The sequence below is a fragment of the Monodon monoceros genome, unplaced genomic scaffold (assembly GCF_005190385.1).
Source record: "Monodon monoceros isolate NGI ecotype Baffin Bay Population unplaced genomic scaffold, NGI_Narwhal_1 Super_Scaffold_7, whole genome shotgun sequence".
NCBI classification, from domain to species: domain Eukaryota; kingdom Metazoa; phylum Chordata; class Mammalia; order Artiodactyla; family Monodontidae; genus Monodon; species Monodon monoceros.
Genome location: NW_021703784.1, coordinates 23,081,740 through 23,108,818, shown reverse-complemented (window position 1 = coordinate 23,108,818; position 27,079 = coordinate 23,081,740). Strand labels below are relative to the sequence as shown.

General features: G+C 36.1%; 1 protein-coding gene across 3 annotated transcripts in view; it reads left to right on the top strand.

The window, feature by feature from the left end:
* Window positions 1-27,079, top strand: part of DDX10 (DEAD-box helicase 10) — a 287,054-nt gene that overhangs the window by 166,222 nt on the left and 93,753 nt on the right. For all 3 annotated transcript variants that reach the window (XM_029207245.1, XM_029207243.1, XM_029207244.1), the window contains 3 exons: window positions 923-1,042; window positions 3,889-4,050; window positions 14,721-14,777. In XM_029207245.1, the coding sequence (XP_029063078.1) occupies window positions 923-1,042; window positions 3,889-4,050; window positions 14,721-14,777 (339 nt within the window). The remainder of the gene's footprint in view (window positions 1-922; window positions 1,043-3,888; window positions 4,051-14,720; window positions 14,778-27,079) is intronic.

Here is a 27,079-nt window from a genome sequence, read left to right as displayed (position 1 = left end):
CCTGTTGCTCCTCAGTATTTTTTGTGCTTTATTTAAGTGATAACTTACTCCTGTTTAATTATTTTTACATCATGATGATTCTCTCAGATTTGCACTGTTTGATCAGCATTTTCTCTATCATAAGCTGAGGGTTGGTGACAGAGTATCAGCTAACCCAGGATCCTTAAGAATCAGCCTAGCCATAAAACCAAGAAGATCCAGTAGGAGTCAGTAACACAGTCTCCAACCTGGTGGTTGTGTTGGTGGTGTTTGCAGGGTAAAAGAGGTATAGGAGGAATGACTGGGTGGAAGGAAGTCTTATTAGTGCCCTGTGTTCACAAGGTATACTACAGGGAGAAACTTATTTTGGTTGACAAACTTCCTGTTCAAGAACTCTTACTCCATCTCAGCTTTGAACACAGCTTAGTTATCATAGGATGTTTTCCAGTATTCATATAGTGAATTACTGTAATGGGAGGAAGATTGTTGAGTCACAAACAGTGTATTGGAGTCATTTTGCTTTCCAGGGAAACATTTTCCTAGTCTAAAATTTTAAGTGTGTACTTGGAAGTTAGAGCTATTTTTAAAATGTGCTGTTTTTAGCTGGACGATAGCTTGCTTTATCTTATATGTCCATTTATCACATTATTATGTAGTTTCTGATGCTTTAACATTATCGGGATAGCACAGTTTTAGTAACAGAAGAAATTTAAGGTTATTTACGTCTCACATTCACATTCAAACTTAAACCCCTTTAGCATTGGGGGGGTCATTAGTTAATAAGTCTAATAATTTTATTTCTGGACAGCAGTTTTGGTGCTTCTCATTAGCCAAGGAGCAATAAACACACTCAGTTTTGGAAAGTGTATTGCCAGTGTTAAATTGTTAATATAAAACAGCCATTTACCTAATCATCTGTGTTTTTTTGTATATTCTCACACAGAAGAAAGAACCTTCTAAATGCAGTGTGGAGAAAAAAGTGACCAAGGTTGCAGAAGCAAAAAAAGTAATGAAGAGAAATTTTAAAGTAAATAAGAAAATAACATTTACTGATGAAGGAGAGGTAAGATTCTGTAAATGTTTCATTTCTGAGGTACATTCCATTCCAAGTATTAGAAAGAGTTTGACTCTCCTGCTGACTTGCCATTCTTTAATAAGAAAAATAATGTTTCTCTAAAGCACTCGGGCAATTCCTTTCATTGTTACTGTAGGTAATTGGTCAGCTCTGCATCTGTAGGCAAGAATGACTTTCTTACAGTAAGCTGGGATACTTTCTGGTAATAACAACAGAGTTGGTTTTGGACTTTCCAAATCCTGTTTTTATAGATAAGACTTTCATGTCATGGGGTCCAGCTGTTAACATGCTCTATGGGAACATGCTCAAGGATAATAATACAAGTACTGGCCACAGCTTCTTTTGCTTGACTCTGGAAAGCCTCTTCTCTGTGGTTCCTCAATTTTAGATGCCATATTGGCATGTTTTTTACTTACTGGCCTGCTGTGGGAAGGAATTCCCTGCTTTAAAATAACCTCGGACATATAGGTGCCTGGTTTTCATTTCACCATTATCTGGTCTTAGTGTAAATACATCCCAATAGAGTAGGAAAGGGGTTACCACTCACAGATTGCTCATGAAAGATCACTCTATTAGATAATAATATCTTCATTTTTTAAAGAGGAAATATATCTAGAATGTCAAGTGACTCACCTAAGGAGTGATGGCTAGAGTCAGTGGTTATGGCAGGATCTTCTGAATATTGTCTCTGTTTCACTCTCACCAACCTATGGGTTTCCCTGTTCATTCTGATATAGCACTCAACACCCCATGCCCACCATGATCTCATTTCCCTTGCCCTATGTTTAGTTTTTCTTCATAGCACTTATTATGAGACTTTACATTCTGTATTTATTTGGTGGTTGTCCATTTCTTCCATTCCAGTGGGATGAGGGAAGGTATTTCTATTTCACTGGGTTGAGAAAAGCTACATGAGGGAAGGTATTTGTTGGCTATGTTTACTACTCTGTCCTCTGCACTTAGAATAGTGCCTAACAAATAGTAAACCCTCAGAAAAAGTCTGTTCTAATACCCCAGTAAAATAACAGAGCTTTTTATACTGACTATAATGTATCACATCAGATGTTTCATCATTATTAATAAAAATGCTTCCTGCACAGCCTATATTCAGTGGAGTGTGTTTCCTTTTAATTCTGAAGTTAACAAAGATTTGCATGTTACTTCAGGGAAGAGGGCTTTGTTTTAGTAGCCCAAATTTGCACTAGTAATACGGAGTAAAATGGTGTATAAGCCATATGAAAACTAACAAAATAGAATGTAATTCAGCGTGTTGAAGTTGCAGAGGAAGCCTATATAGTTGGAAAATATGAATCTTTGTGAAATTACTGAGAAGAGTTCAGTCAGCACCTGAGAAACAGGCTAGACCAGAAAATAGTTAGTTGTAGTATTACATCGATGCTCACTGTAAAAGATTAGTGCTGTTAGCATAATGAGGTTCCTTACTGTGCTACTAAATTTAACTGTACATATTATACCCATTAGCTTCAAGTTGAGTGTAAATCCTTAACTGTAAAATGTTTCAGTGTAAACTTATTGCTGATAGGAGCTCTGTGTGGCTGGGAGCCGCTGCACTGAAACTTCTGATCTAAAACTCTGAAAGAAATGCTACCATTTGTTCAACCCACAGAGGGATGAATGTTTTTCACTCTGCTAGAAAAAGGAGTGAAGAGTCAGAGCAGTGGATGGTGTTCTTACTGTCACAGCTCATCCCTTTCACTGCTTCCTCAGTGCCAGTGACTGCTAGCATGGCTACTCATGCATTTGTGACCCTTGTTCATTGCTTCAAGGTGCAACTCTGTCGGAATCTCATCTTGAAGAATGTGGTGGTGACAGGAATGAGAGGAGGCACTAATACCTGTGATGTGTGTGCCTGCGACTTCCATTTGCCTGCCGTTTAATTAGCAGTCTTTCAGAAACTGTGGCAGCTGCTTAAGTCCTCCTGGCAACCAGTTATTAGGCAAAATAAGAAAATTGTTTTTGTCGAAACTGTCTAGAATTTTACTGTGTTAGGCCGGGAAGATTATTAAGTCAAACAGCCCTTATTTTTCAGGTAATGACACAGATGTCCAGAGATTAAGTAATTCATTCAGGATTATGCACTGGGCTAGTGAAAAAGCCAGGACATTCAGACAGGTCTCCTGACTCCCGGATCAGTGCTCTGACTTCTTTGTCACCTTGTTCCTAACATAAAAAGTTTGTGTAAAATTATGTAGATCTGAGCAGGCTTGTGAAACCCAAACTAACTTTCTCCTTTACACTTAAGTTATTTCAGTTTGTATGTGCGGTATCAGCTGATATGTGATTCCTCAATCAATTTTGAGCATCTCATGTGTGCCAGATAATGTGTTGGGTTCTGAGGACACATGAATAAGGCATATGGCTGCCCTCAAGGAGATTAGTGATTAATTTACAGGAAAGTAAAACAACCCAGTGTGGTGAGAGAGGTGTTACAGGAGGTACACCAAGGTGCCATGGCAGTGGCGGGGATGCACTGTGGCCAGCCTGGCCACCGCCCTGTGTGGGTCATTTGGAGCTGAGTTGGTGGAGTATAGCATACTAAGAACACTGAAATGATGTTGAAGCAACTACCTTGTCCTCCAAATTATTTAATGAAAATTTCCTTTAATCCTGCTCTCATGAGTTACGGAAGCATTACTTTATCCTGACTGGGAAAGTCTTTTCCGTGACTTGCTAACTTTTATTATAAAGCTTGTTAGAAAGTTTAAGAAATGTAGGTTGTAAGGCAGAAAGTATGTATCATTATACAAAGGAAAGTGGTGTTCTGTTACTATTCCTTGTCTCCTACCCCATACTCACCTTTTTCCTCTCTGCAGTTGGTTCAGCAGTGGCCACAAGTGCAGAAGTCTGTCTCCAAGGATACTGAGGAAGAGGACGATGCTGGTGGTATCAACTTAGATAAAGCAAAGGAAAGGCTTCAAGAAGAGGACAAATTTGACAAAGAAGAATATAGGAAGAAAATTAAGGCAAAGCATCGGGTAAGCTTTCCATCTTGAATTAATACTGAGTGAAATTTAATATGTCCTAAATATATGTACATGTTCATTAGATATTCTTTAGTAACTAAGTTACTTTATTGTTTTCTTTAACCTTATTTTTCTGTAGCTATTTTGTTGTTTTCTCTAGTCCTTCTTTTCCCTTCTGCTCGTGGAGTCTTTGTATATTAACTAGTTTCTGAGAATGTCACCTAAATCTGCTTTTGGTTGAGGTGACCCAAATTATAGTGATTTTTTTTTCAAATAAAGTTTTAATTTGGAGATAATTGTAGTTGCACATATAGTAGTTAGAAGTAATAGAGACAGATCCTGTGTGCTCCATTTCTATAACTTTGTCATTTCAGGAATGTTATATAAATGAAACTGTGTAGTATGTAGCCTTTTAAGATTGGTTTTTTTCACTCAACACCCCATTCTTTCTGTTACTGAGTAGTGTTCCGTGGTGTGGATGAAGCACAGTTTGTTTCACGTTTCACCCATTTGAGCAACATTAGTGTTGTTTCCAGTTTCAACTTAATAGTTAAATTTCTTTCCATAAGCAATTACTTGGTAATAAATATTAGATTAAATTTACTACATTAAGAAAAAAAATAAGGAAACCTTGTGAGAGGGAGTGCTTCTACTTAGGCATATGCCCTTTAAGGCATTGGCCTTAAACTTGGCAGTTTTCAGTTATCATTGAAACAGAAAGGGTTACTCCATTCTGGTCACTCATGATATTACTGTCCTTTCACACTACATAAAAGTGGACGTTTCACTAGATAAATGAATCAGTTAATGAACTAAAACAGATTTACATTTTTTAAGAAGTTTCTGCAGCATGCCCTTGAGACAATGAATGATCTCAGGGTAACACAGTATCATATGCAAGAATCACTGCTATAATGTTGGGCTGGCCAAAAAGTTCGTTCCAGTTTTTCCATAAGATGTTACAGAAGGACCAGAACAAACTTTTTGGCCATCCCAATATTAGGTTCTGTACCAAAAAAATTTTAAGCCTTTGGATGTGAACATTATTAACCGTATCCTGAGGAGGGTTCTCATAGTTTTTGACTCCTGTTTGACCTTGTTACTATTTAATAACCCAGTAAACTTTTTTTTTTAATAGAGCAGCAATTCTCATTTCTTTAAGATATGATACAGCTTCCCAGTAGCATTTAATAAATAAGAAAACGTAGATATTGAAGATAACTTTCAAGGATGGAAACGAATGGTGGGAAAAATGTTCCAGAAATATGGAGAACAAATGAACGTGAAATATACTGGTTACAGTTTTGGGATATTTATGTTATTGAGAGAACTAAACATTTCCTGTATTGCTGCTTTTAGTACAGTACTTTAAATGGAAATTTGGTGTTAATAATTTGTTACTAAAATTATTTTTAAGTGTCAGCAGCTTGCCATGTTTCTGCTTATAGTCTTCTTAGAGTATGTATCCAACATAAGAACATTTTACCTTTAAATTGTAGCCAGCAGTAAAAGAAATACGGAAAATTTACATAAAATAAAGCCCCCCATCCCCCCCAACCTGCTTCCCCTTTCTTATCTTCCCTTTCACCCCTTTTCCCAATGTGTGGAAGTTACTACTGTATCCAGGTTGTAGAATATTGTTTCTGAAAAATTTAGGAACTTAATTTCAAATTGACTGTTGTATATTTGTTACACAGTGTTTGTGTGCTAGGCTCTGCCTTAGGCAGTGAAGATGGAATATTTAAAATACATGGGTTCCTCTATCCTCAGGAAGATTATTATAGTTAAATCATAGTTAACTATGGACATCCTGTCACTGCACAGAAGCTTTTTGTGCCCCAATTTTTTTACATTAAAATTTTTGAAATGAATAATATCTTTACATTTTTCCAAAATCAAGAGGGATAAAAAAGTTAACATTCAGAAGTCTTGCTTCTGCCGATACCTGTCATTTTTATTCATCCCTCCACCCCAGAGGTAACTTTTTATTAATTATTAATGTATCCTTATAGTTTCTTTATGCAAAGACTAGTAAATAGAAATACATATTCTTGCTTTCTCCTTTTGTCACATGAAAGGTAGTATACTGTAGATTGTTCTATACTATTTCATTTTCACTTATTTTTGAGATTTTATGTAAATCATTTTCTTTGTACCATTGTTAAAACATAGCATATGATTTTAAAACTATCACTTTGATTGTCTCACAGCAAGGTTGAACAGAGCAGTTTGGGGCTGACACAATTGTGAGAGAAATCGCAAGAACTTTCCATGCTACTGGTTTTGAACCAGTTCTCTATAACTAAAATAGGTATAAGGTCTTTTTAAAACAAGTCAAAGCTTGTTGTTTTATATAAAATAAGTATATACTGCACAAGGTGGCCCATGGCATACCTTCTATATTGGAGGTTGAAAATATTATGTAGACTAAAAAGAGCACAAAGAAGTAACCAAAACAGTCTTCTCTCTATTCACCTTTAATGTAAATGCTACCTGGCACAAATATGATTCGTTTCTTGGTATTTTCATCAGTAAAGTTATTATTTAAACACATATAAGTATTTGTTTATTAAATTAGTGAATAGTTCATGTTTGTGAGCACTTAGTATGTTTATTACAATAGCATACATAAGATACAATACAGGTGCTCAAATCAGTTATTTACCAAGCTGCAATGGACTGGATTTCTACCCAGAAGGCATATGGAATATCTTTTTTAAATGGCAAGTTTTAACATTTGGCATAATGTTTGGTGGAAAGAGTGTTGTGCTATAACAAGTTGGGATACTTGCATTTGAGTCCTGAGTCTAGCATTACCTAGTCCATTTGGGGATCACCAGTCACCAGTTTGGATTGCACTTCCCTATACTGAAAAATGAGGGAGTGAGAATGGGGGTTAATACCAAGTGATCAGAGAGATCCTCTGGCTCTGTGTGTATAAGTAAGATGTGAGAATAAAATGATCCTTTCCTGTCTGAAAAATGGAATTTTAATTTGTCGTTTTTCCCTGCTGACCTGTCGGGTTCCGTGCTTGATGATAAGGCTTCCTTCTTGTTCACTTATTTTTCCAATGGTTACTAAAATTTTACCTTAAAAAGTAAATATATTCTTAATCCTGCACAGTTTATTTTATTTTAATTGCATTACCTGAACACATTATTGGTTTTGAAATCATATTTTTTTAACACAAAATTATGAATGAGGAATGTGCCTGAAAGACTTTTACATATGAAAAGAAAACTCCATAAAATCTATAACATAATTCTGTATTTGATACATATTGTGACACATATTATATTTTTTAAAATATGTATCACTTTTAGAAGCTTTTATGAGCTTAGAAATCTTTCGGCATGTTTAAAATAATTGTATTTCATGATTATATTTTTGGTTTAAGAGGATAAGATAGTTAGTATATAAGTTATATATAAGTGAATATATATAATCATTAGTCTTAATGATTCTGTTTGAAAGTAGTTGTTTGTTCTTGGTGTTTAAAATTAACAGCCTCACACCATAGCATCTAATATGCACTCAGTCTTTGTATTGTAGGTCTCAGCTGTTCATTTATTCCCACCTGTTTTTCCTCCATGCTATAACACCTGTCCTTGACTCATTTTTCACCTACCAAATTCTGAAATCTGTGTAATTTCTACTGTGACTCAAGTAAATATCTTTGTCCTAAAGATTTAGAAACTGAACTATAGAATTTTAACTAGTTTATAGCCAAAAAAAAAAAAGCAAAAGAAAAAATAAAGGCAGTACAGTTTATGGCATCACTGGGAGCGGACTCAGCTGCCCGCTTGCTGGAACTTAGCCACTTGCTCTGGGGACTTCAGGAGCCCTTGCATGACTGCTTTGGATCACCCAGTCCATAGCTTTGTTTCTCTTCATGAGTCTTCATTGTAGTCATTAAGTATCATTTTCTTCTGAGACCATTCTGGTCTTTCTCTTTCCCTGGCAATTTATAAGTAACTATACTTAATTAGGCCTTGTTACTGTTTTCTTTGCTAAACCTCTTGAAACTATTTATCAGAAGTAAAATTGTAGCAAAAGCTATATTTTTAAATATAAAACCATTAGTAAATTACTAAGTTGTAAAGGCGAAAGTGCTGCTTTTGCACAGAAACTGTGTTTTCTTTTTTTTCTTTTCTTTTTTTTTTAAGAAACTGTGTTTTCTGATAATTCAGTCAGAACTGTGAAAGATGGGCCATGGATCATATTATTGAAAGGTTTTTACTTAAATGGAATGAAAATCTGCTTTGTGGTGTATGTCATCATCTTAGCTCTGAAAGATAGCTTGTGTTTAGTGTGATAATATCTGCTTTAACAGCTGAGAGTGGAGAGAAGCAATTCATTATGAGATTCTCTTTCATTTCTTTGAAATTTCCTTTGAGTGCTTTATCCATTTTGGGTTGTATATTTAGGTGTCATGTCATAATGTGTCTCTGGACTGTTTGCAAAGTTGCTCTGGGTTCTGCTTAACTACTAGCATGAATATTATTAGAACGTTAAGAAACAATTAAAGGGACTTTTTAGAAAATCTGTTTTGTTTTGTTGTTGTTTACACAGAATTGAGTTGGCATGGAATCCAGGTATCTTAAACATAAATTTATTATGATAATCAAGAAGGAGGGAAGCTGTAATCAGGCATGCTAGGAATAATAACAAGAACATTAAGAAGGACAATAACAAGTAGCAGTTAGTTAACTGGGCCCTGCACTAAGCATTTTTTATGTGTCGTATTATATGCTAACGATTAACTTCTGATATAAGTGGGTTAACCTCATTTTACTGATGATAAAACTAAGACTTAAAAGGGTCAAGTAATTTATCCAAGGCCCCACAGCTTATAAAAGCTTACAAATAGTAGCCCTGGGACTCTTACCAAGGTCTTTGTTTCTCTACACACTGTTTTTAACTATGTAGCTGCTACCTATCTCATACCAATAGCCATTCTCTTACAACAGCATAACTCTGAAGCAATGAATCAAAAGGTAGAGAGGATGACAGCTGGAGATGAGGATTTTGAAGAAGGAATGACACATAATAGAAATTGTTCATGTTTCCAGAGCAAGGTCATTGGTCTCAAATAAATTTAGAATAAAATAAGCACTGTGGTTAGTAGTTTAGTTTAGGACCACATACTAACATTGCCTTTCCCTGAATGTTCGTTGCATAGCTATATAGTTACTAGTACCATAATCCATTTTTAAGTAGGTATGGCCATTTAAGCGTCGAAGACATTGTCAGAGACTGGTCTAGCTCATACGAGCTTATGAAATTTTACTAATGTCAGAAATGTCATCATGGGGGGACATGTATCCCATACTTAATTCTAAAATTCACTTTATGAATAAAGCTTATTTATAAGGGAGGAAAGGAGATTCTCATCTTGTACAACCGTCCTACTACCTGTCCCCTTCCTACTACCATCACAACCGGATTTATTATAAAAAAGGAACCAGCCTATTACTATAGAACCTTTGCCTATAATTCAGAGATGTCTACCTGGGAGGTTTCTCTTCTTATTCTCATGAGCTTATATCATCTTGTGATAGTCCAACATCTGAGTATTTGGGCCTTTTTTCATATCCAGCATCCAAATGAGATAAATACTCAAGATTATATAGGTCTTATCTACTTTGTGGCAAGTCTTTGACCTGTTTATTATTTCTATTTTTATTGTTAAGTTCTTTGTTTGGTGGATTTTTTTAAAAAAAAAAACACCATATGTTGTTTGAGAGGTGGGGTGGTGGTTAGATTGATGGTCAGTAGCTGGAGAGGTTGAGGAGCAGGGGCAGAGTTTGGTGCTAATGGAATTCAGGGATCTGACAAGATTAGGTCATAGACTACAAAGATGAGGGGAAGCTAGGCTGTGTCTGTTTTGCCCATCCCTATATACCCAAACCCCACCATGGGACCTGGAACATAGTAGCTCAGCAAATGTTTGAAGGAATTGATTAGTGAATCGGTGTTTCTGTGTAAATTTGTTTTTCTCACTGTCTTCATATCCTTACTGTAGTTGTTATAGATTTATATATGGAAGCCCAATTTTTTATGTTGTTCAGATGAAACTCTGTAGAACAGGTAACAGATCAGAGAACCTTGTTGTGTTCTTCATTCCCAGGAGGGATTTAGGCTTACTGGGATTTTGTTCTTGGAGGGCAGGGGGTATCTTCAGGGCCAAAAATCCTTGTAATCATTCTTTTACTCACTTTTGTTGAGCCAGTTTTCTTCCCTGAAAAAGAGGTTCCTGTAATACTGAAATGAGGATTGATGTCCCCTACTTCTTTATGTGACAGCTGGGAACTCCATTCCTTACCAAACTGACACAGTTGCCTGAGACTCATTCAGATAGGTTATATGCTTCCACCAGCTCCTGAAAAATATTGATTTCTAAATCTACAGATTTCCAAGCACCATGGAATGAAAATGGTTTAAATACGTAGTCCTGACTGATGTTGAAATTCATATTTCATGGTACTTTCTTTTCTGGAAGCTAAGGACCTGTAGTGTGTGAGAAGCCAAAAGACATATAGTAACATCTATAAAGGAGTATTTTGTACTTTGAAATGTAATTTTTCTGTTTTCTTTTGAATTTGATTTTTATTATTGAATTTCATGATCTTCTTATACTTAATCATTTGTAGCATGGCAGAACTAAACATAAAATTGTGCCATCTTTTTGTTGGCATAAAATACCTTTTGGTACCAATCCTAAAAAATGAAATAGGAAAAGAAAGGATTTAAAGCATTTAAACCACCAAAAATTAAGTGTGTGTGGGGGGGGTGAGGAACCTCGGTTACTGAATCTAATAAAATTCAATTATATTTTTCCCCTAGTCATTGTAATTCAACGTTTTATTTTTACATCGCATTTATGATTCACATACTCTTCTTTTAAGAAAAGAACCCTTTTCCTGCCTTAGCAAAAGAAGAAATTGTACTTTCTTCCCTATATCCATTTCCCAAATTTTGGATTATCATAATTCTATTTCCTATTCTCCTCTGTTTAAAGACTAATGTTCACTCTTTCCTCTTTTCAGATAGAGTGCTAATATAGCTTTTTAAGATAAGAAAGAGAAGTTTTCTAATTTTCTTTTTGTTTCACCCAATATTGAAAGTTTGTTCTTTTTATTATACTTCATTTTCATGTCCTGGTCATGTTCATTTCACATTTTACAGGTTTTGAATATCCCTCATCCACCTAAGACCTGTGGCAGAAATCTTAAAAGGAAAAATTATTCTACTTGCATGCACATGTGAACTCTGATAGCCAATTTAAATTTTGAAGTTTAAAATATTCTTCATTGACTATAATGAGTCAATACTGGTGTTCAATAGTAGTAGAAATTTGTTAATATTTTTTTTCTGCTCTGATTAAAGTGGCTAGATGAAAAGCCGCAAAAGAGAGATTGCGTTTACTTGTTTAGAGAGAGTTTGTCTGATGTGAACATATTGAGGTTATTCTTTGGAACTTTGAAGTGCCATTTTCAGATGCTCTATTGTGTTGGGAGAAGGCCAGTTACTGAATAAATACAACAACAATTTGTGTGACTGTTAAATGTGGTTCATTATCTGTTTGTTCTGGACAGGAAACAGGCAAAAATTAATTAAATAGTGTACATAAAATGCTATCAGGAAAAAAATGCTCTCAGGATGAAAGACCCATATGGTAACCGACCATTATTAATAATAAAAGGAAATGGAACATTTGGCTGAAACATGTTGTTAAGATAAAAACTGTTCATCTGGGCTTCCCTGGTGGCACAGTGGTTGAGAGTCCGCCTGCCAGTGCAGGGGACACGGGTTCGTGCCCCGGTCTGGGAAGATCCCACATGCCGCGGAGCGGCTAGGCCCGTGAACCATGGCCGCTGAGCCTGCGCGTCTGGAGCCTGTGTTCTGCAACGGGAGAGGCCACAACAGTGAGAGACCCGCATACCGCAAAAACAAACAAACAAACAAAAAAAAACTGTTCATCTAACAAAGCTGCGTAAACTTTCTCATGGAGGAGAGAAGAGGTATAGACGTGTGCTGGAGTTGAGGGAGTTGACTCCATGTGGTGTTGACTCCATAGACCCAGTTTTAGTCTCAGCTCTATCACACTGGCTGTGTGACATCAGGAAAGTTACTTCATCACTTTGATCTTCAACTTTTTCATCTATAAGATGGGAATGATAATACCTCAAAAGTTTTGTTACATAGAATTAAAAATATATGTAAAATGCTTAGCACACTGCTGATCCTTAATAATTCAGTGCTTCTACTGTTAGTAAGAAAATAATGATAGCAATAATGTGCTAATGAACAGATATATATGTATAAAAGTAAAGTTTTATCACTCTCTAGTTATTTGACATTTTATGTAGCTGTAGTTTTAAAATTAGTTTAAGCAGTGCAACACTCAAAAGTTACTGTGGGGCTTCCCTGGTGGCGCAGTGGTTGAGAGTCCGCCTGCTGATGCAGGGGACACGAGTTCGTGCCCTGGTCCGGGAGGATCCCACATGCCGCGGAGCGGCTGGGCCCGTGAGCCATGGCCGCTGGGCCTGCGCGTCTGGAGCCTGTGCTCCACAACGGGAGAGGCCACAGCAGTGAGAGGCCTGCGTACCGAAAAAAAAAAAAAAAAAAGTTACTGTGATCTTTGTAGACTAACATAAAATACTGTTCTGCTTAATTTTACTTTCCATACATGAAAACTTTGTGTGGAAAATGAAACTAAATTGTGTATGTGTGAAAGAGAGAAGAGAGAGAAAATTACAAATACATCCATCCACAAACTAAAGCCACCTCTCAAGCTAAGCATAATTATGGTCAGTGGTTTAAAATTTTTTTCTTTAATATTATTTTGCTACTTTCATTTATTTTGTAGTCTGCTAATACTCATAGAGAATCAGTAATTGGTGCCAACTTTTGTGAAAAATTTGGGTGCAGATGTTTACAAACTGCCATCCATAAACTTTTTCCCCCTCCCACAAATGAGGACACACTGAAATTACTTCACTTTAGTGGCAGAACAACTCTCATAAGCTCATTAGAGAACCAATTCATGTATAGTATCTTAATAACTTAATAAGCCAATTCATTGGCTGCTTGGTAAAATAATAGTAAGTTTATTTTTTTCTGTTATTAAAGTCACACCTGTTAAATTCTCCAAATCCTGACTTTTAATTTTTTTTATAATGTATCCAAAAAAGGCACTAGACTTGGCATATGGAGACCCATGTTTGAGATCAGTCTCTCACTTACTAAGCTCTTTGACAATGAAAAGAATGTGTTTGACAACAGGTTCTTAGTTTTGATTTCTTCATCTTTCCTTTTCTCCTGACCTTGATCCTGGAACTTCCAAATAATCTTTAGAATGTTTCTCTGTATAATTGCACATTGTTTAAGTTTTACGTGCTCTTTTAGTTGTATGTTTTATTTGGAAGTCAAAGTAATCCATTTTCTCCAAAACTAGTGTAGAAAAAGAATAATAATCACAGAAAAGAATAATTTAACATTATGCATTATTCAGGGGTATGACACATGAACAGTTGCCATCTGAATTTGAGTTTTTGTTAGTTTCACTTAGAATTTAGCTTTCCTGCTGTGCAATCTGAAGCTATAAAAACTGAATCTATAAGTTCTCTGGACTCCCCTCCTCTTTGCATTAATTAGTACTTAACCCCCTTTGAAACTTTTAACATTTATGTTCTCACTTTATTAAAAAGAAGTCTGTAAACCTAGATAGGGTGTATAGTGTGGATTGTAGCAGTTTCTTGCCCTTCTCAGAGCTGTGAGCAACAGAGCAGCCTCAGGTCTGTCTCTAGAGTATGTATTAGAATTGGTTCTTCAATCTGGAGAAAGCTATGTATGAAGCATAGTGATAATGATAGATTGTCCAGACTGAAAAAATTGTTAATTCTCATGTTAGTGGATATTTAATGTAAGAGTGAATCATGGTTGCAGTTTCATGAAAGAATTATTTGCTGTTTATTCACTTTTTACATTGATCTAGTAGTTCATTAAATTTAAAATAGTTAGCTATGAATTCTGGATTGAGACTAGCCTCTATATTGTTTTACCACTTTATTTTTTGAAGAGGAAAAGAGGTGTTTTATTTAAAACAAAAGTTTTTTCAACTTTAGCTTCATTTTGTTGTTTTGAATTTTATGAATATACATATTTATTTTTCTTATTTTGAAAACATTAGTGCTGCATTTTCTGCCTGTTTTATGATCATTGGAAAACTAATGGGGAAATTATAAAACAATTCAGTAAAATAAGGTGCTTATAAGAATAATCTTCCATTGTTTTTGTTTTGAGAAAAATATTGCCACTTTTCTAAGAACCCCAAGGATGAGGATTTCATATCCTTTATAAATTCTGCTTTTAGAGGAAAAGGGAAATAATCATTACTGCATTTCTTCCTTTTTATTTTAATAGCCAACACTGTGAACCAGTCATATGTCAGACATTGTGCTAATAAGCATTTATGTTGTTTTATATAGTTCTTATACCAACTTTATGAAATGTGTGTTCCTGTTATCTCCATGTTTAGATGAGAAAATGAGAGGTAGTGAATAAGTTGCCCCAAACTGCACAGCTAGTAAATGGTCTAACTGTAATTTGATTCCAGATCTGTTTGACACATACTTAATGATTATGAAAACTTACTAATTTTCCCCCTCTTCCTGTAGGAGAAAAGACTGAAAGAAAGGGAAGCCAGAAGAGAAGCCAGTAAGAAACAAGCAAAGGTAAGGGTTTATATTTTAATGAGAAGAATGTTTGTAACATTGAATGGAATTTAAATACTCTTCTTTTCCAGATGCAATTTATATTTATTTATACATCATGTCGTTTGAATTGGATTTAAGTCCGTGTATGTGTATCATTTGCTTTCTCATATTCATTTGTTTCCTCTGTGGTGCAGGATGAAAAATACATAAGATAATTTGTTTGTTGGGCTTTGCCCTCCTACCCTCACCATCGTTTTCCATTATGTTTTGTATTAAGTGTAGGAGATGGTTGACTCTGTGGGCCAGGCCTGATAGGATTTTATTCTATGTCATCTTCAGACTAGAGAGACAGCCTGTGTGAACCCAACTTGCTAATAGATAACCCTGAAAGTATTGGTTGCTTCAACTCCTAGAACCTAGGGGAAAGCACTCTGTATCTCCCACCTTCACTGTATTCTGTAGACGAAAATTTTCAGCAAGTGTATATGTACAGTTTCTTTCAAGTATATGTACAATTGTAAACACCATCATCCATGTGCAGCTAAAATTTTTATCTGGTGTGTTTGACACCAAGGAAGTTCAGCTTCTGCATTCTGAGGACATTTAGTAGAAATGATTTCCTAAAACCAGGGCACAGAAATGTATGTCATTTCTCATGCTGTATCTCATTGTGCTATGCCTGACTAGCCATCATTTCTTCTTAGCAGTTAGCAAAGATCCGACTCCCTTGAGTAAAGCCGTAATGTTCTTTGTCATTTTTTCCCATGCTGACCATAGCACTTAGAGAGCAAGTCAGAGATGATAACTCATGCTATAGTTGTGAAGTGGGAAGCAATTACTCTTCAGTGTAAGAGGAAAAGACTGCTTATATTTAGTATTAAATATCACTTTGTCTTCAAAGGTGCCCTAAAAACGAGAGCTACAGTGTGTGCAGCCTAACTGCTAAATCAGGTGGTGGATTCCGCATTTGCTTTTAAAATGCAGATGTGAACTGTCATGGCATGGAAATGAGATCTCAGGGACTATAGTGGGAAAAATTTAAATTTAAGAAGGAAATCTTAACTTTAATGAAAGCAGTTGATATTTATGAATATTGTATGTTCAGCATAAAAATAAATCATTTTATTTTACTAAGAAGCTCTCATTTCTTTCTGCACATGAAATTATAAAATGAAAGATATCAATACAGTCTGGAGCCAAAAGAAAACCCTGTATTTCCTTTGCGTGATTTGTGCATATTTGTGTATATTACTAAGTCTGGTTTATTTTTTATACTTGTTGACACTGTATGCTTCATCTTTTGTAGTGGTTTAAGCTGTAAGAAAGAAATTACTCTCACCCTTGAGCCTGCCTCTTGTGCCTCTTCTTTTATTTCCCTATAAGTTGCTGTATGTATTTGGTTCTGATGCTGTGCCAGCTGAGAAATGAAAAGCCGTAAAGGCTGTCAGAGTTAGGTTTTACCACTGGGGTAGACCTCTAAAGTGAACTTCTCAAGCCAAGCCCATCCCTCCACTCCACACCCCTTCCCCTGTTTGTCATGTGTGTTTTGTTTCCTGATGTCTAAGAAAGGAGGAGGACTTCCTTGTCAAGAGGTTGTCTCATTTCTGTATAAGTGCTAAGGACTGTACTGGGAACAAAGAAAAGAACAGCTGACGCTTTGCTGCTCAGCCAGGAGCTTTCAATAGACAGAGGCGGTGTTTTAGTATTGCTCTGAATAGTCGAGCTGCCTCCATTTCACAGCCCTGTGTGTGCTCAGAGACAGCAACCCTCTTTTTTTTTTAATTAATTTTTTTTGGAGTATAGTTGCTTTACAATGTTGTGTTAGTTTCTACCATACAGCAAAATGAATCAGCTATAGATATATACATATTCCCTCTTTTTTCGATTTCCTCTTATAAGAGTGATATTAGCAGAGAGATGAGAGGATGGATTGTATACAGGACTCAAATATTCCTCAGCACACCAAGGACTGACAGCAGTGACAGATTCAAGCTGACTCATGGAGGCCAAGGAATTAGCTTGGGCTAACCTTTTTGCACCCAGCTTCTTTACAAATGAAAGTGACAGAGGATGGAGGCTCTTACAGCTTTTCAGGTGCCCCTTTGGAAACAGACCCAGAAGATGTTGGAGGGACTCTGTAAAGAGGTGATGGCCCAGAGTTCTGTGATAGCTAAAAAGAAATATATGAGATGAATTATCAGGTTTTCCAATTGTGTGTGTATGCGCACACACGCTTTAAATTATGGATATGTCTTAGTTTTAGAGTAAACTTTGTCTTTTCTTTAATATGTCTAAACATAGTCATTGTGTGACTTGAGGCTGTTGTCTTCTGAGGCCTTCTGGTCAGCTTCAATCTAGAGCATCCTTCAGTCTTTGAACCTATACCTAAAAGATACCTTAGTGGTGAAAGAAAGTGGTGTTTGCAGACTTACTGTAGCACCGGAGGTGTTTTCTTACCCATTTATACCTATTTCAAGAAATCAATGCATAGAAACTGGAAGTGTGAGAAAGGGAGACTCACAGAACAGTTTTCTACCTTGTTTTGTGCTTCATTTAGCAAACATCATGTTATAGGAGGAGGAACATAGAAGACACAGAGTATTGCTTTAAAAATTGGAAAAATGTGTTAGAATAAAAGTTGATAGTATTATCTTTATTTCCCAGAAAAGAGAAAGTTTAAAGATATTGTGAGTTCTCAATTTTATAAATGATGCTTGGTGGTTATCTCTTCCCAATACACAGTAAGTATTCCTAAGAAAAATTGCTTTGAAGTTGGAGTGCAGTAAAATAAAGTTGGAATGGACCTCTCAGAAAGCTGATGCAACTTTTTGTTGAAAGATAGATCTAAGATCTGCCTAGAATACATTATGTGCAGTGTCAGGAGTTGGAGAGAAATAGGAAGTTGAAACTCCTAAGAAAGTTTTCAGGGTACCCAATGTCTAGTGATTTGAGAGACAGAGGTCTTTGGGTATCAGAAATTTCCTTAGCCTTGAAATATTTGAACTGCTAAAGAATATTTGACTTTTACCTTAGCTAATGGGATGTTGTGTGTTCTTATAAGTTAGAAATTTTAAACTGAGATCTGAAAAGTAGTTGTAGCAATGATGAATAGACCACATTGCTTTTTGGATTCAGGGAGGTTACATAATCCTAGAAATACAGCTTTACCTCATTATCCAGCTAGATTTCCTCATGTTACTTTGATGGTCTCACGTGCTTATACCAACCTCTGGTGGCTGGAAGGATTTTACAGAAATGTAAAGAAATAAAGTATGTGGTTGATAAAACTGAACACTGAGTGTGAAGGAGCAAAGAGTGGGAAACAGCTCAGAGGCACTTAAACACCGGAAAGTTAAGCATTGCTTGGACTTTATATTACAGATGATGCTTATAGTTTTTATTTTTTAGGCGTGGGGGAAATTATATGAAAATAATTAAAATGATGTATGTTTTGACGTTGATGTTATGTAGCCACTGTAAATTTTAACTTGATTTTCTCTTTCTGTTTTCTTTTATTGCTTTTAAAAATTTTAGTGACTCTGGGACACTTTATTAATGTACTTAATGAATAGTAGTCTTAGGAGATAATTTTAGGTAAAGTGGTTTTGGTTAGTTCTTTCACAATAGGAGCAGAAGAAGTTATATAATTTTAGAACTTGAATATACCTGAGAGATGGTCTGGAGGTGTTTCCTAAAACTGGTTTATAATATCTTTTTCTCTGGCTAGCAATAGTTTCATAAAGCAAAGCTAAATTTATTTTTTGATATTATGTTCTTTTGAAATCTTTTTGAACTTTTCCTGGTCCATGAAATGTAAGAATGGAAACATCCACTCATCTATTCCAGCAGTTTTAAATAGTGCATTGAGTAGCCTAGGGGTTCTGCAGAGGTATACCACCCCCCCCTCCCCATCCCCCCAGGATACAGGAGGGTTATTTGGGCAGGACTCCAGGCTCCCATTTTGTCTTCAATAAGAGTAGCCCCCTTTTTTTCTCTATGTATACTGAAGCTTCCAGGGAAACTTTTGTTTGAAATAATGGTTCTACTTAAATACATCCATCCATTCATACTTGTTATTTTTAAAGTACCCAAATAAATTAAGCTACAAGCGAGTAAATGACTTAACATCATCACTGGCTTCTCTGATGGCAGAACCACTGTGTGTACTCAGGCTCCCTGAATCCTCATTTCCTGTTATTCTTATTGCACCATGCAGTTTCTGTATGTTACTTTTTACCTCTTTTATTTCTATTTTTTTCTTTAAAAAACAACCCTGATCTATGGTACATAGGCTAACAACTATTCATAGAAAATTACTAATAGCAAATACCTTGAGTAAGGAGAGAACGCCACACTAAGACTGGAAAGCAGTCTGTGTCTCAATTGCTGGGTGACCCCTTGATCTGAGCCAAAATATGTAACAAAAAGTATGTCTTACTACAGGCTTACCTGCTAAAGGATTATCTCTCCGTGTAGAGCTACAAATAGACATTGATAAATGTTGGTAATGGTCATTCACAACTTTTCTAGGTCTTCAGCCTTTGTATTTATTCCCTTTTGGCAGTGCTTTATTGACTGACACCAAACTAGTATTTTTTAACTTGTGGGGAAATACCTCCTTATTCCGTATATTTCATATAAACCTTCTACCCCCCACCACCACCTTTTTTCTTTTTTGGCATTTTATAACACTGAAATATTTAACTAGTCTCTTCCTTTGTTCTTAATATGTTTAGGATTTCAAGGGCTCTAGAGGATTGTTTATTTCAAACCAAACAGCTTTTGATAAAATTAAAAACAAGGTAATGGAAACGTAAGTTTGTTTATAGTCCCAATTCCCAGTGAAAGCAAAGGTGCTCCCTGGAAGTAAATTGCTCTCCCATTTGAAGGGTCCGAACTCTTCCAGGGCACTGTTTGCTGCACTGATACAATCACTTATTCAGTGGTGTCCTAAATGAAGTCATTCAGTTTCTCTAAGCAAACTATTCAAATAATACCTTATTTTAGTGCTGTAATAAGACCCATTAAACTGTCCTTCTACTTCTTAAATAAACAACATTGAGTCTTTTAGAAGGCCTACTTTTTCCCTTTAATATCTATTTGAGTTAGCAATGAAAACCCAAGTAGCTTTTATTGTAATTCTAGTGTTGGTTTGGTTGCTTGGAGGTTAATGTAGTGGTTTTTGAATTTTTTTTCCCTCTCTTTCTTTCTTTGGTGATAATGAAGAAGGGGATTACAAGGTTCGAACTTTTAACCCTCTTGGGTTATTTAAGAGTTACTTCCAGTGTTCACTGTAAGAGAATTGTCCTTTTCTAGTCATGAAGATTTAAAAGTTAAAAGGGCTTCCCTGGTGGCTCAGTGGTTGAGAGTCCGCCTGCCGATGCAGGGGACACGGGTTCGTGCCCCAGTCTGGGAAGATCCCACATGCCGTGGAGCGGCTGGGCATGTGAGCCATGGCCGCTGAGCCTGAGCGTCCGGAGCCTGTGCTCGGCAACGGGAGAGGCCACAACAGTGAGAGGCCCGCGTACCGCAAAAAGAAAAAAATAAAAAATAAAAAAATAAAAGTTAACTATGGGAGAAGGAGCAGTTGTGGTCATGCATATCATCCAGTTGGTGAATACATGCTGTTCTCTTAAGACTCAGTTTATGGGTCTTTTATGAAGATTTTTCCAACCCTCTCAGATATAATGGACTCCTGCTTTTGCAACTCCTACTCCAGCCTCCTTTATGAAGCATTTGGTAGTTTATAGCACTTATTTGGACACGTGTCTGTTTTTCCTACTCAGCTCTAAGTCTTGTTGTTTGTATTCCCTATCACAGTGCTTGGTTCATAATAAGCACTTAGTAAATATTTGAATGAATGAGGGCGTGAATGAGTGACTTAAAGGGATACAGAGCACAGACTGTAAAATTCTTTATAGTGGTAAAATATATCATAAAATTTACTATTTTTTAACAATTTTTATGTGTACCGTTTGGCAGCATTAATTACATTCACATTGCTGTGAACAACTGCCGCTATCCATTTCCAGAACACTCTCATAGTCCTGGACTGAAATTCTGTGCCCCTTAAACAGCAACTCTCCATTCCCACCTCTCCCAAGAGTATAAACTTTTAAAGAGGAAAGTAATATTCCTAATCATTCTTTAACAGGTGAGAAAGTGGAGGCCTTTAATGAATAGGTGATTCTTCCAGTGTCTTACAGTTAATTAATAGCAAAATAGGGCTAGACCCCAGGTCTCTGAGTGTTTTGTGTGTGCTTTTCATTCTGCTTTAAACCCTCTCTATAACAATACAGGAAATACCAAAGAGCACTGAAAGTAGTTTAGAGTTTTGTTAGATTTATTTTATTTAAGGTGTCGCATTTTAAAATATAATAAAATGACGTTATTAATACTACTCTCAGTCACAATCTCAACACTAAGGACTGTAACCCAAGTAACATTGAAAGTTTTCATAGCATCAATGTTAAACTTACCAAAAGATTTAAAAAACAGTACCCATTTTTTTTTTCCTCCAGATTAAATAGGAATTGTAATAATGACATTAGTTTGGAGTATAACTTTCATGGTCAGTGTAAAGCATAATAGTAACTAGTAGCTGCTATCATTCATTGACTGCCTACTCTGTTACAAATACTGTAATTAAAGGCTTCACATACATTATTTCTTTAATCCTCATAAACAGTGCTATGAGGTAACTGGTATTGTCACCATTTCCAAGATGAGGAAAGATTATGCAACTTCCCCAAGATCACAGAGCTAAGGATATGGCAAGTCCAGACTCAAATCTACTTTACTGAACTTTTTTTTTTTTAAATATTTATTTATTTATTTTGGCTGCACCGTGTCTTAGTTGTGACACGTGGAATCTTCGTTGCGGCATGTGAACTCTTAGTTGTGGCATGTATGCGGGATCTAGTTCCCCGACCAGGGATCGAGCCTGGGCCCCCTGCATTGGGTGCGCAAAGTCTTACCCACTGGACCACGAGGGAAGTTCCTACTTTACTGGACTCTAAAAGAGCCTTGACCCTTAAGCATAAGGCCATACTGTCCCCTCATTTCCAAGGCGGTCAAGAGTATTCACATTTGAGAGTCCTAAAAGCTAAAATAGAAGTTGCAAGTAAATACTTTCTTCTCCTAAAATTGCCCTTCTTATCCAGTTAGTTCCCTGTTATAGTGGTTACTTAAAGAAACAGAACAGATAGTTGCATAACCATTGGCAGATATAGAGTATTGTTAATTTCCTGCTAGTTTCTATAAAACCTCACTGTAATCCCAGTAGTCAAGTTTTTTTCTTATGAATAAAATAATATGAAACAATTTACCATTATTTCCAGCCCATGGAGATCAGTTAAAATTGTCACATTCTCCTATATTTACTTTTACACAAACTTTCCCTCTGCCTAGAATGTCCTATCTTCATTACTTCTTAGCACCATTTCCTTTTTGAAGCCTTTCCTGCCTTCTTCAGGAGATTTAGGCATTTTTCCTTTCTGCTCTACTCTACTTTTTGGACATTATTCTGTCATGATACTTAGTGATTGTCTCTCTTATCTCTAGACTGTAAACTCCTTTTGAGCAGCAACTGAGATTTTTCATAGCTGGCACATAGTAAATGCTCGTAAATATTTATTGAACACATCAATGAAATGCAGGTATATTTATTCTTAAAGTTAACATTTACATGTTAATGCTTTGTCAGTTACAGGCTCCTTGAAATCCAGGCCCATGGAATACAGTGGAGTTGCATCATATGCATTTAAATTTCAGCCAAACTGAATGTATCCAGCATACCTAGGCTTACCAAGTTGATGCTCCTCTCCTCCCCATCTTAAACAAGATAAAAAAAAATCTTGTTTATTCAACACAATTTCAAACAAACCCATTAACTTACATTAAGGTTATAGATGCTTAATATTAAAACAGAACGTAGTAAACTCTTAGGCAGTCAGGATCCCTTTATTTTTTTATTACTTTATTTTTTATTTTAACATCTTTATTGGAGTATAATTGCTTTACAATAGTGTGTTAGTTTCTGCTTTATAACAAAGTGAATCAGTTATACATATACATATGTTACCATATCTCTTCCCTCTTGCATCTCCCTCCCTCCCACCCTCCCTAACCCACCCTTCTACGTGGTAACAATCCACCGAGCTGATCTCCCTGTGCTATACGGCTGCTTCCCACTAGCTATCTACTTTACGTTCGGTAGTGTATATATGTCCATGCCACTCTCTCGCTTTGTCACAGCTTACCCTTCCCCCTCCCTATATCCTCAAGTCCATTCTCCAGTAGGTCTGTGTCTTTATTCCTGTCTTACCCCTAGGTTCTTCATGACATTTTTTTTTTCTTAAATTCCATATATATGTGTCAGCATATGGTATTTGTCTTTCTCTTTCTGACTTACTTGACTCTGTATGACAGACTCTAGGTCTATCCACCTCATTACAAATAGCTCAATTTCATTTCCTTTTATGGCTGAGTAATATTCCATTGTATATATGTACCACATCTTCTTTATCCATTCATCCAGTGATGGACACATAGGTTGTTTCCATCTCCAGGCTATTGTAAATACAGCTTCAATGAACATTTTGGTACATGACTCTTTTTGAATTATGGTTTTCTCAGGGTATATGCCCAGTAGTGGGATTGCTGGGTCATATGGTAGTTCTATTTGTAGTTTTTTAAGGAACCTTCATACTGTTCTCCATAGTGGCTGTAGCAATTCACATTCCCACCAGCAGTGCAAGAGTGTTCCCTTTTCTCCACACCCTCTCCAGCATTTATTGTTTCTAGATTTCTTGATGATGGCCATTCTGACTGGTGTGAGATGATATCTCACTGTAGTTTTGATTTGCATTTCTCTAATGATTAATGATGTTGAGCATTCTTTCATGTGTTTGTTGGCAGTCTGTATATGTTCTTTGGAGAAATGTATATTTAGGTCTTCTACCCCTTTTTGGATTGGGTTGTTTGTTATTTGTTATTGAGCTGCATGAGCTGCTTGTAAAATTTGGAGATTAATCCATTATCAGTTGCTTCATTTGCAAATATTTTCTCCCATTCTGAGGGTTGTCTTTTCATCTTGTTTATGGTTTCCTTTGCTGTGCAAAAGCTTTGAAGTTTCATTAGGTCCCATTTGTTTATTTTTGTTTTTATTTCCATTTCCCTAGGAGGTGGGTCAAAAAGCATCTTGCTGTGATTTATGTCATAGAGTGTTCTGCCTATGTTTTCCTCTAAGAGTTTGATAGTTTCTGGCCTTACATTTAGCTCTTTAATCCATCTTGAGCTTATTTTTGTGTATGGTGTTGGGGAGTGATCTAATCTCATACTTTTACATGTCCTGTCCAGTTTTCCCAGCACTACTTATTGAAGAGGCTGTCCTTTCTCCACTGTACATTCCTGCCTCCTTTATCAAAGATAAGGTGACCATATGTGCGTGGGTTTATCTCTGGGCTTTCTATCCTGTTCCATTGATCTATCTTTCTGTTTTTGTGCCAGTACCATACTGTCTTGATTACTGTAGCTTTGTAGTATAGTCTGAAGCCAGGGAGCCTGATTCCTCCAGCTCCATTTTTCATTCTCAAGATTGCTTTGGCTATTCGGGGTCTTTTATGTTTCCATACAAATTGTGAAATTTTTTGTTCTAGTTCTGTGAAAAATGCCAGTGGTAGTTTGATAGGGATCACATTGAATCTGTAGACTGCTTTGGGTAGTAGAGTCATTTTCACAATGTTGATTCTTCCAATCCAAGAACATGGTATATCTCTCCATCTATTTGTATCATCTTTAATTTCTTTCATCAGTGTATTATAATTTTTGCATACAGGCCTTTTGTCTCCTTAGGTAGGTTTATTTCTGGATATTTTATTCTTTTTCTTGCAATGGTAAATGGGAGTGTTTTCTTGGTTTCATTTTCAGATTTCTCATCATTAGTGTATGGGAATGAGAGAGATTTCTGTGCATTAATTTTGTATCCTGCTACTTTACCAAATTCATTGATTAGCTCTAGTAGTGTTCTGGTAGCATCTTTAGGATTCTCTATGTATAGTATCATGTCATCTGCAAACAGTGACAGCTTTACTTCTTCTTTTCTGATTTGGATACCTTTTATTTCCTTTTCTTCTCTGATTGCTGTGGCTAAAACTTCCAAAACTATGTTGAATAAGAGTGGTGAGAGTGGGCCACCTTGTCTTGTTCCTGATCTTAGTGGAAATGCTTCCAGTTTTTCACCATTGAGGACGATGCTGGCTGTGGGTTTGTCATATGTGGCCTTTATTATGTTGAGGAAAGTTCCCTCTATACCTACTTTCTGCAGGGTTTTTATCGTAAACGGGTGTTGAATTTTGTCAAAAGCTTTCTCTGCATCTATTGACATTACCATATTGTTTTTCTCCTTCAATTTGTTAATATGGTGTATCACATTCATTGATTTGTGTATATTGAACAATCCTTGCATTTCTGGAATAAACCCCAGTTTATCATGGTGTATGATCCTTTTAATGTGCTTTTAGATTCTGTTTGCTAGTATTTTGTTGAGGATTTTTGCATCTATGTTCATCAGTGATATTGGCCTGTAGTTTTCTTTCTTTGTGACATCCTTGTCTGGTTTTGGTATCAGGGTGATGGTGGCCTTGTAGAATGAGTTTGGGAGTGTTCCTCCCTCTGCTATATTTTGGAAGAGTTTGAGAAGGATAGGTGTTAACCCTTCTCTACATGTTTGATAGAATTCGCCTGTGAAGCCATCTGGTCCTGGGCTTTTGTTTTTTGGATGATTTTTAATCACAGTTTCAATTTCAGTGCTTGTGATTGGTCTGTTCATATTTTCTATTTCTTCCTGATTCAGTCTTGGCAGGTTGTGCCTTTCTAAGCATTTGTCCATTTCTTCCAGATTGTCCATTTTATTGGCATAGAGTTGCTTGTTGTAACCTCTCATGATCTTTTGTATTTCTGCAGTGTCAGTTGATACTTCTCCTTTTTCATTTCTAATTCTATTGATTTGAGTCTTTGCCCTTTTTTTCTTGATGAGTCTGGCTAATGGTTTATCTATTTTGTTTATCTTCTCAAAGAACCAGCTTTTAATTTTATTGATCTTTGCTATCATTTCCTTCATTTCTTTTTCATTTATTTCTGATCTGATCTTTATGATTTCTTTCCTTCTGCCTACTTTGGGGTTTTTTTATTCTTCTTTCTCTAATTGCTTTAGGTGCAAGTTTAGGTTTTTTATTCGAGATGTTTCCTGTTTCTTAAGGTAGGACTGTATTGCTATAAACTTCCCTCTTAGAGCTGCTTTTTCTGCATCCCATAGGTTTTGGGTCATTTTGTCTCCATTGTCATTTGTTTCTAGGTATTTTTTAATTTCCTCTTTGATTTCTTCAGTGATCACTTCATTATTAAGTAGTATATTGTTTAGCCTCCATGTGTTTGTAATTTTTACAGATGTTTTCCTGTAATTGATATCTAGTCTCATAGCGTGGTCAGAAAAGCTACTTGATACAATTTCAATTTTCTTAAATTTACCAAGGCTTGATTTGTGACCCAAAATATGATCTATTCTGAAGAATGTTCCATGATCACTTGAGAAAAATGTGTGTTCTGTTGTTTTTGGATGGAGTGTCCTATAAATATCAATTAAGTCCATCTTGTTTAATGTATCATTTAAAGCTTATGTTTCCTTATTTATTTTCATGTTGGATGATCTGTCCATTGGTGAAAGTGGGGTGTTAAAGTCTGCTACTATGATTGTGTTACTGTCGATTTCCCCTTTTATGGCTGTTAGTATTTGCGTTATGTATTGTGGTGCTCCAATATTTGGTGCATAAATATTTACAATTGTTATATTTTCTTCTTGGATGGATCCCTTGATCATTATGTAGTGTCCTTCTTTGTCTCCTGTAATAGTCTTTGTTTTAAAGTCTATTTTGTCTGATATGAGAATTGCTACTCCACCTTTCTTTTGATTTCTATTTGCATGGAATATCTTTCTCCATCCCCTCACTTTCAGTCTGTATGCGTCCCTAGTTCTGAAGTGAGTCCCTTGTAGACAATGTATATACGGGTCTTGTGTTGGTATCTATTCAGCCAGTCTGTGTCTTTTGGTTGGAATATTTAATCCATTTACATTTAGATAATTATACTACTGTTTCTATTCCCATTTTCTTAATTGTTTTGGGTTTGTTATTGTAGGTCTTTTCCTTCTCTTGTGTTTGTTGCCTAGAGAAGATCCTTTAGGATTTGTTGTAAAACTGGTTTGGTGGTGCTGAACTCTCTCAGCTTTTGCTTGTCTGTAAAAGTTTTAATTTCTCCATCAA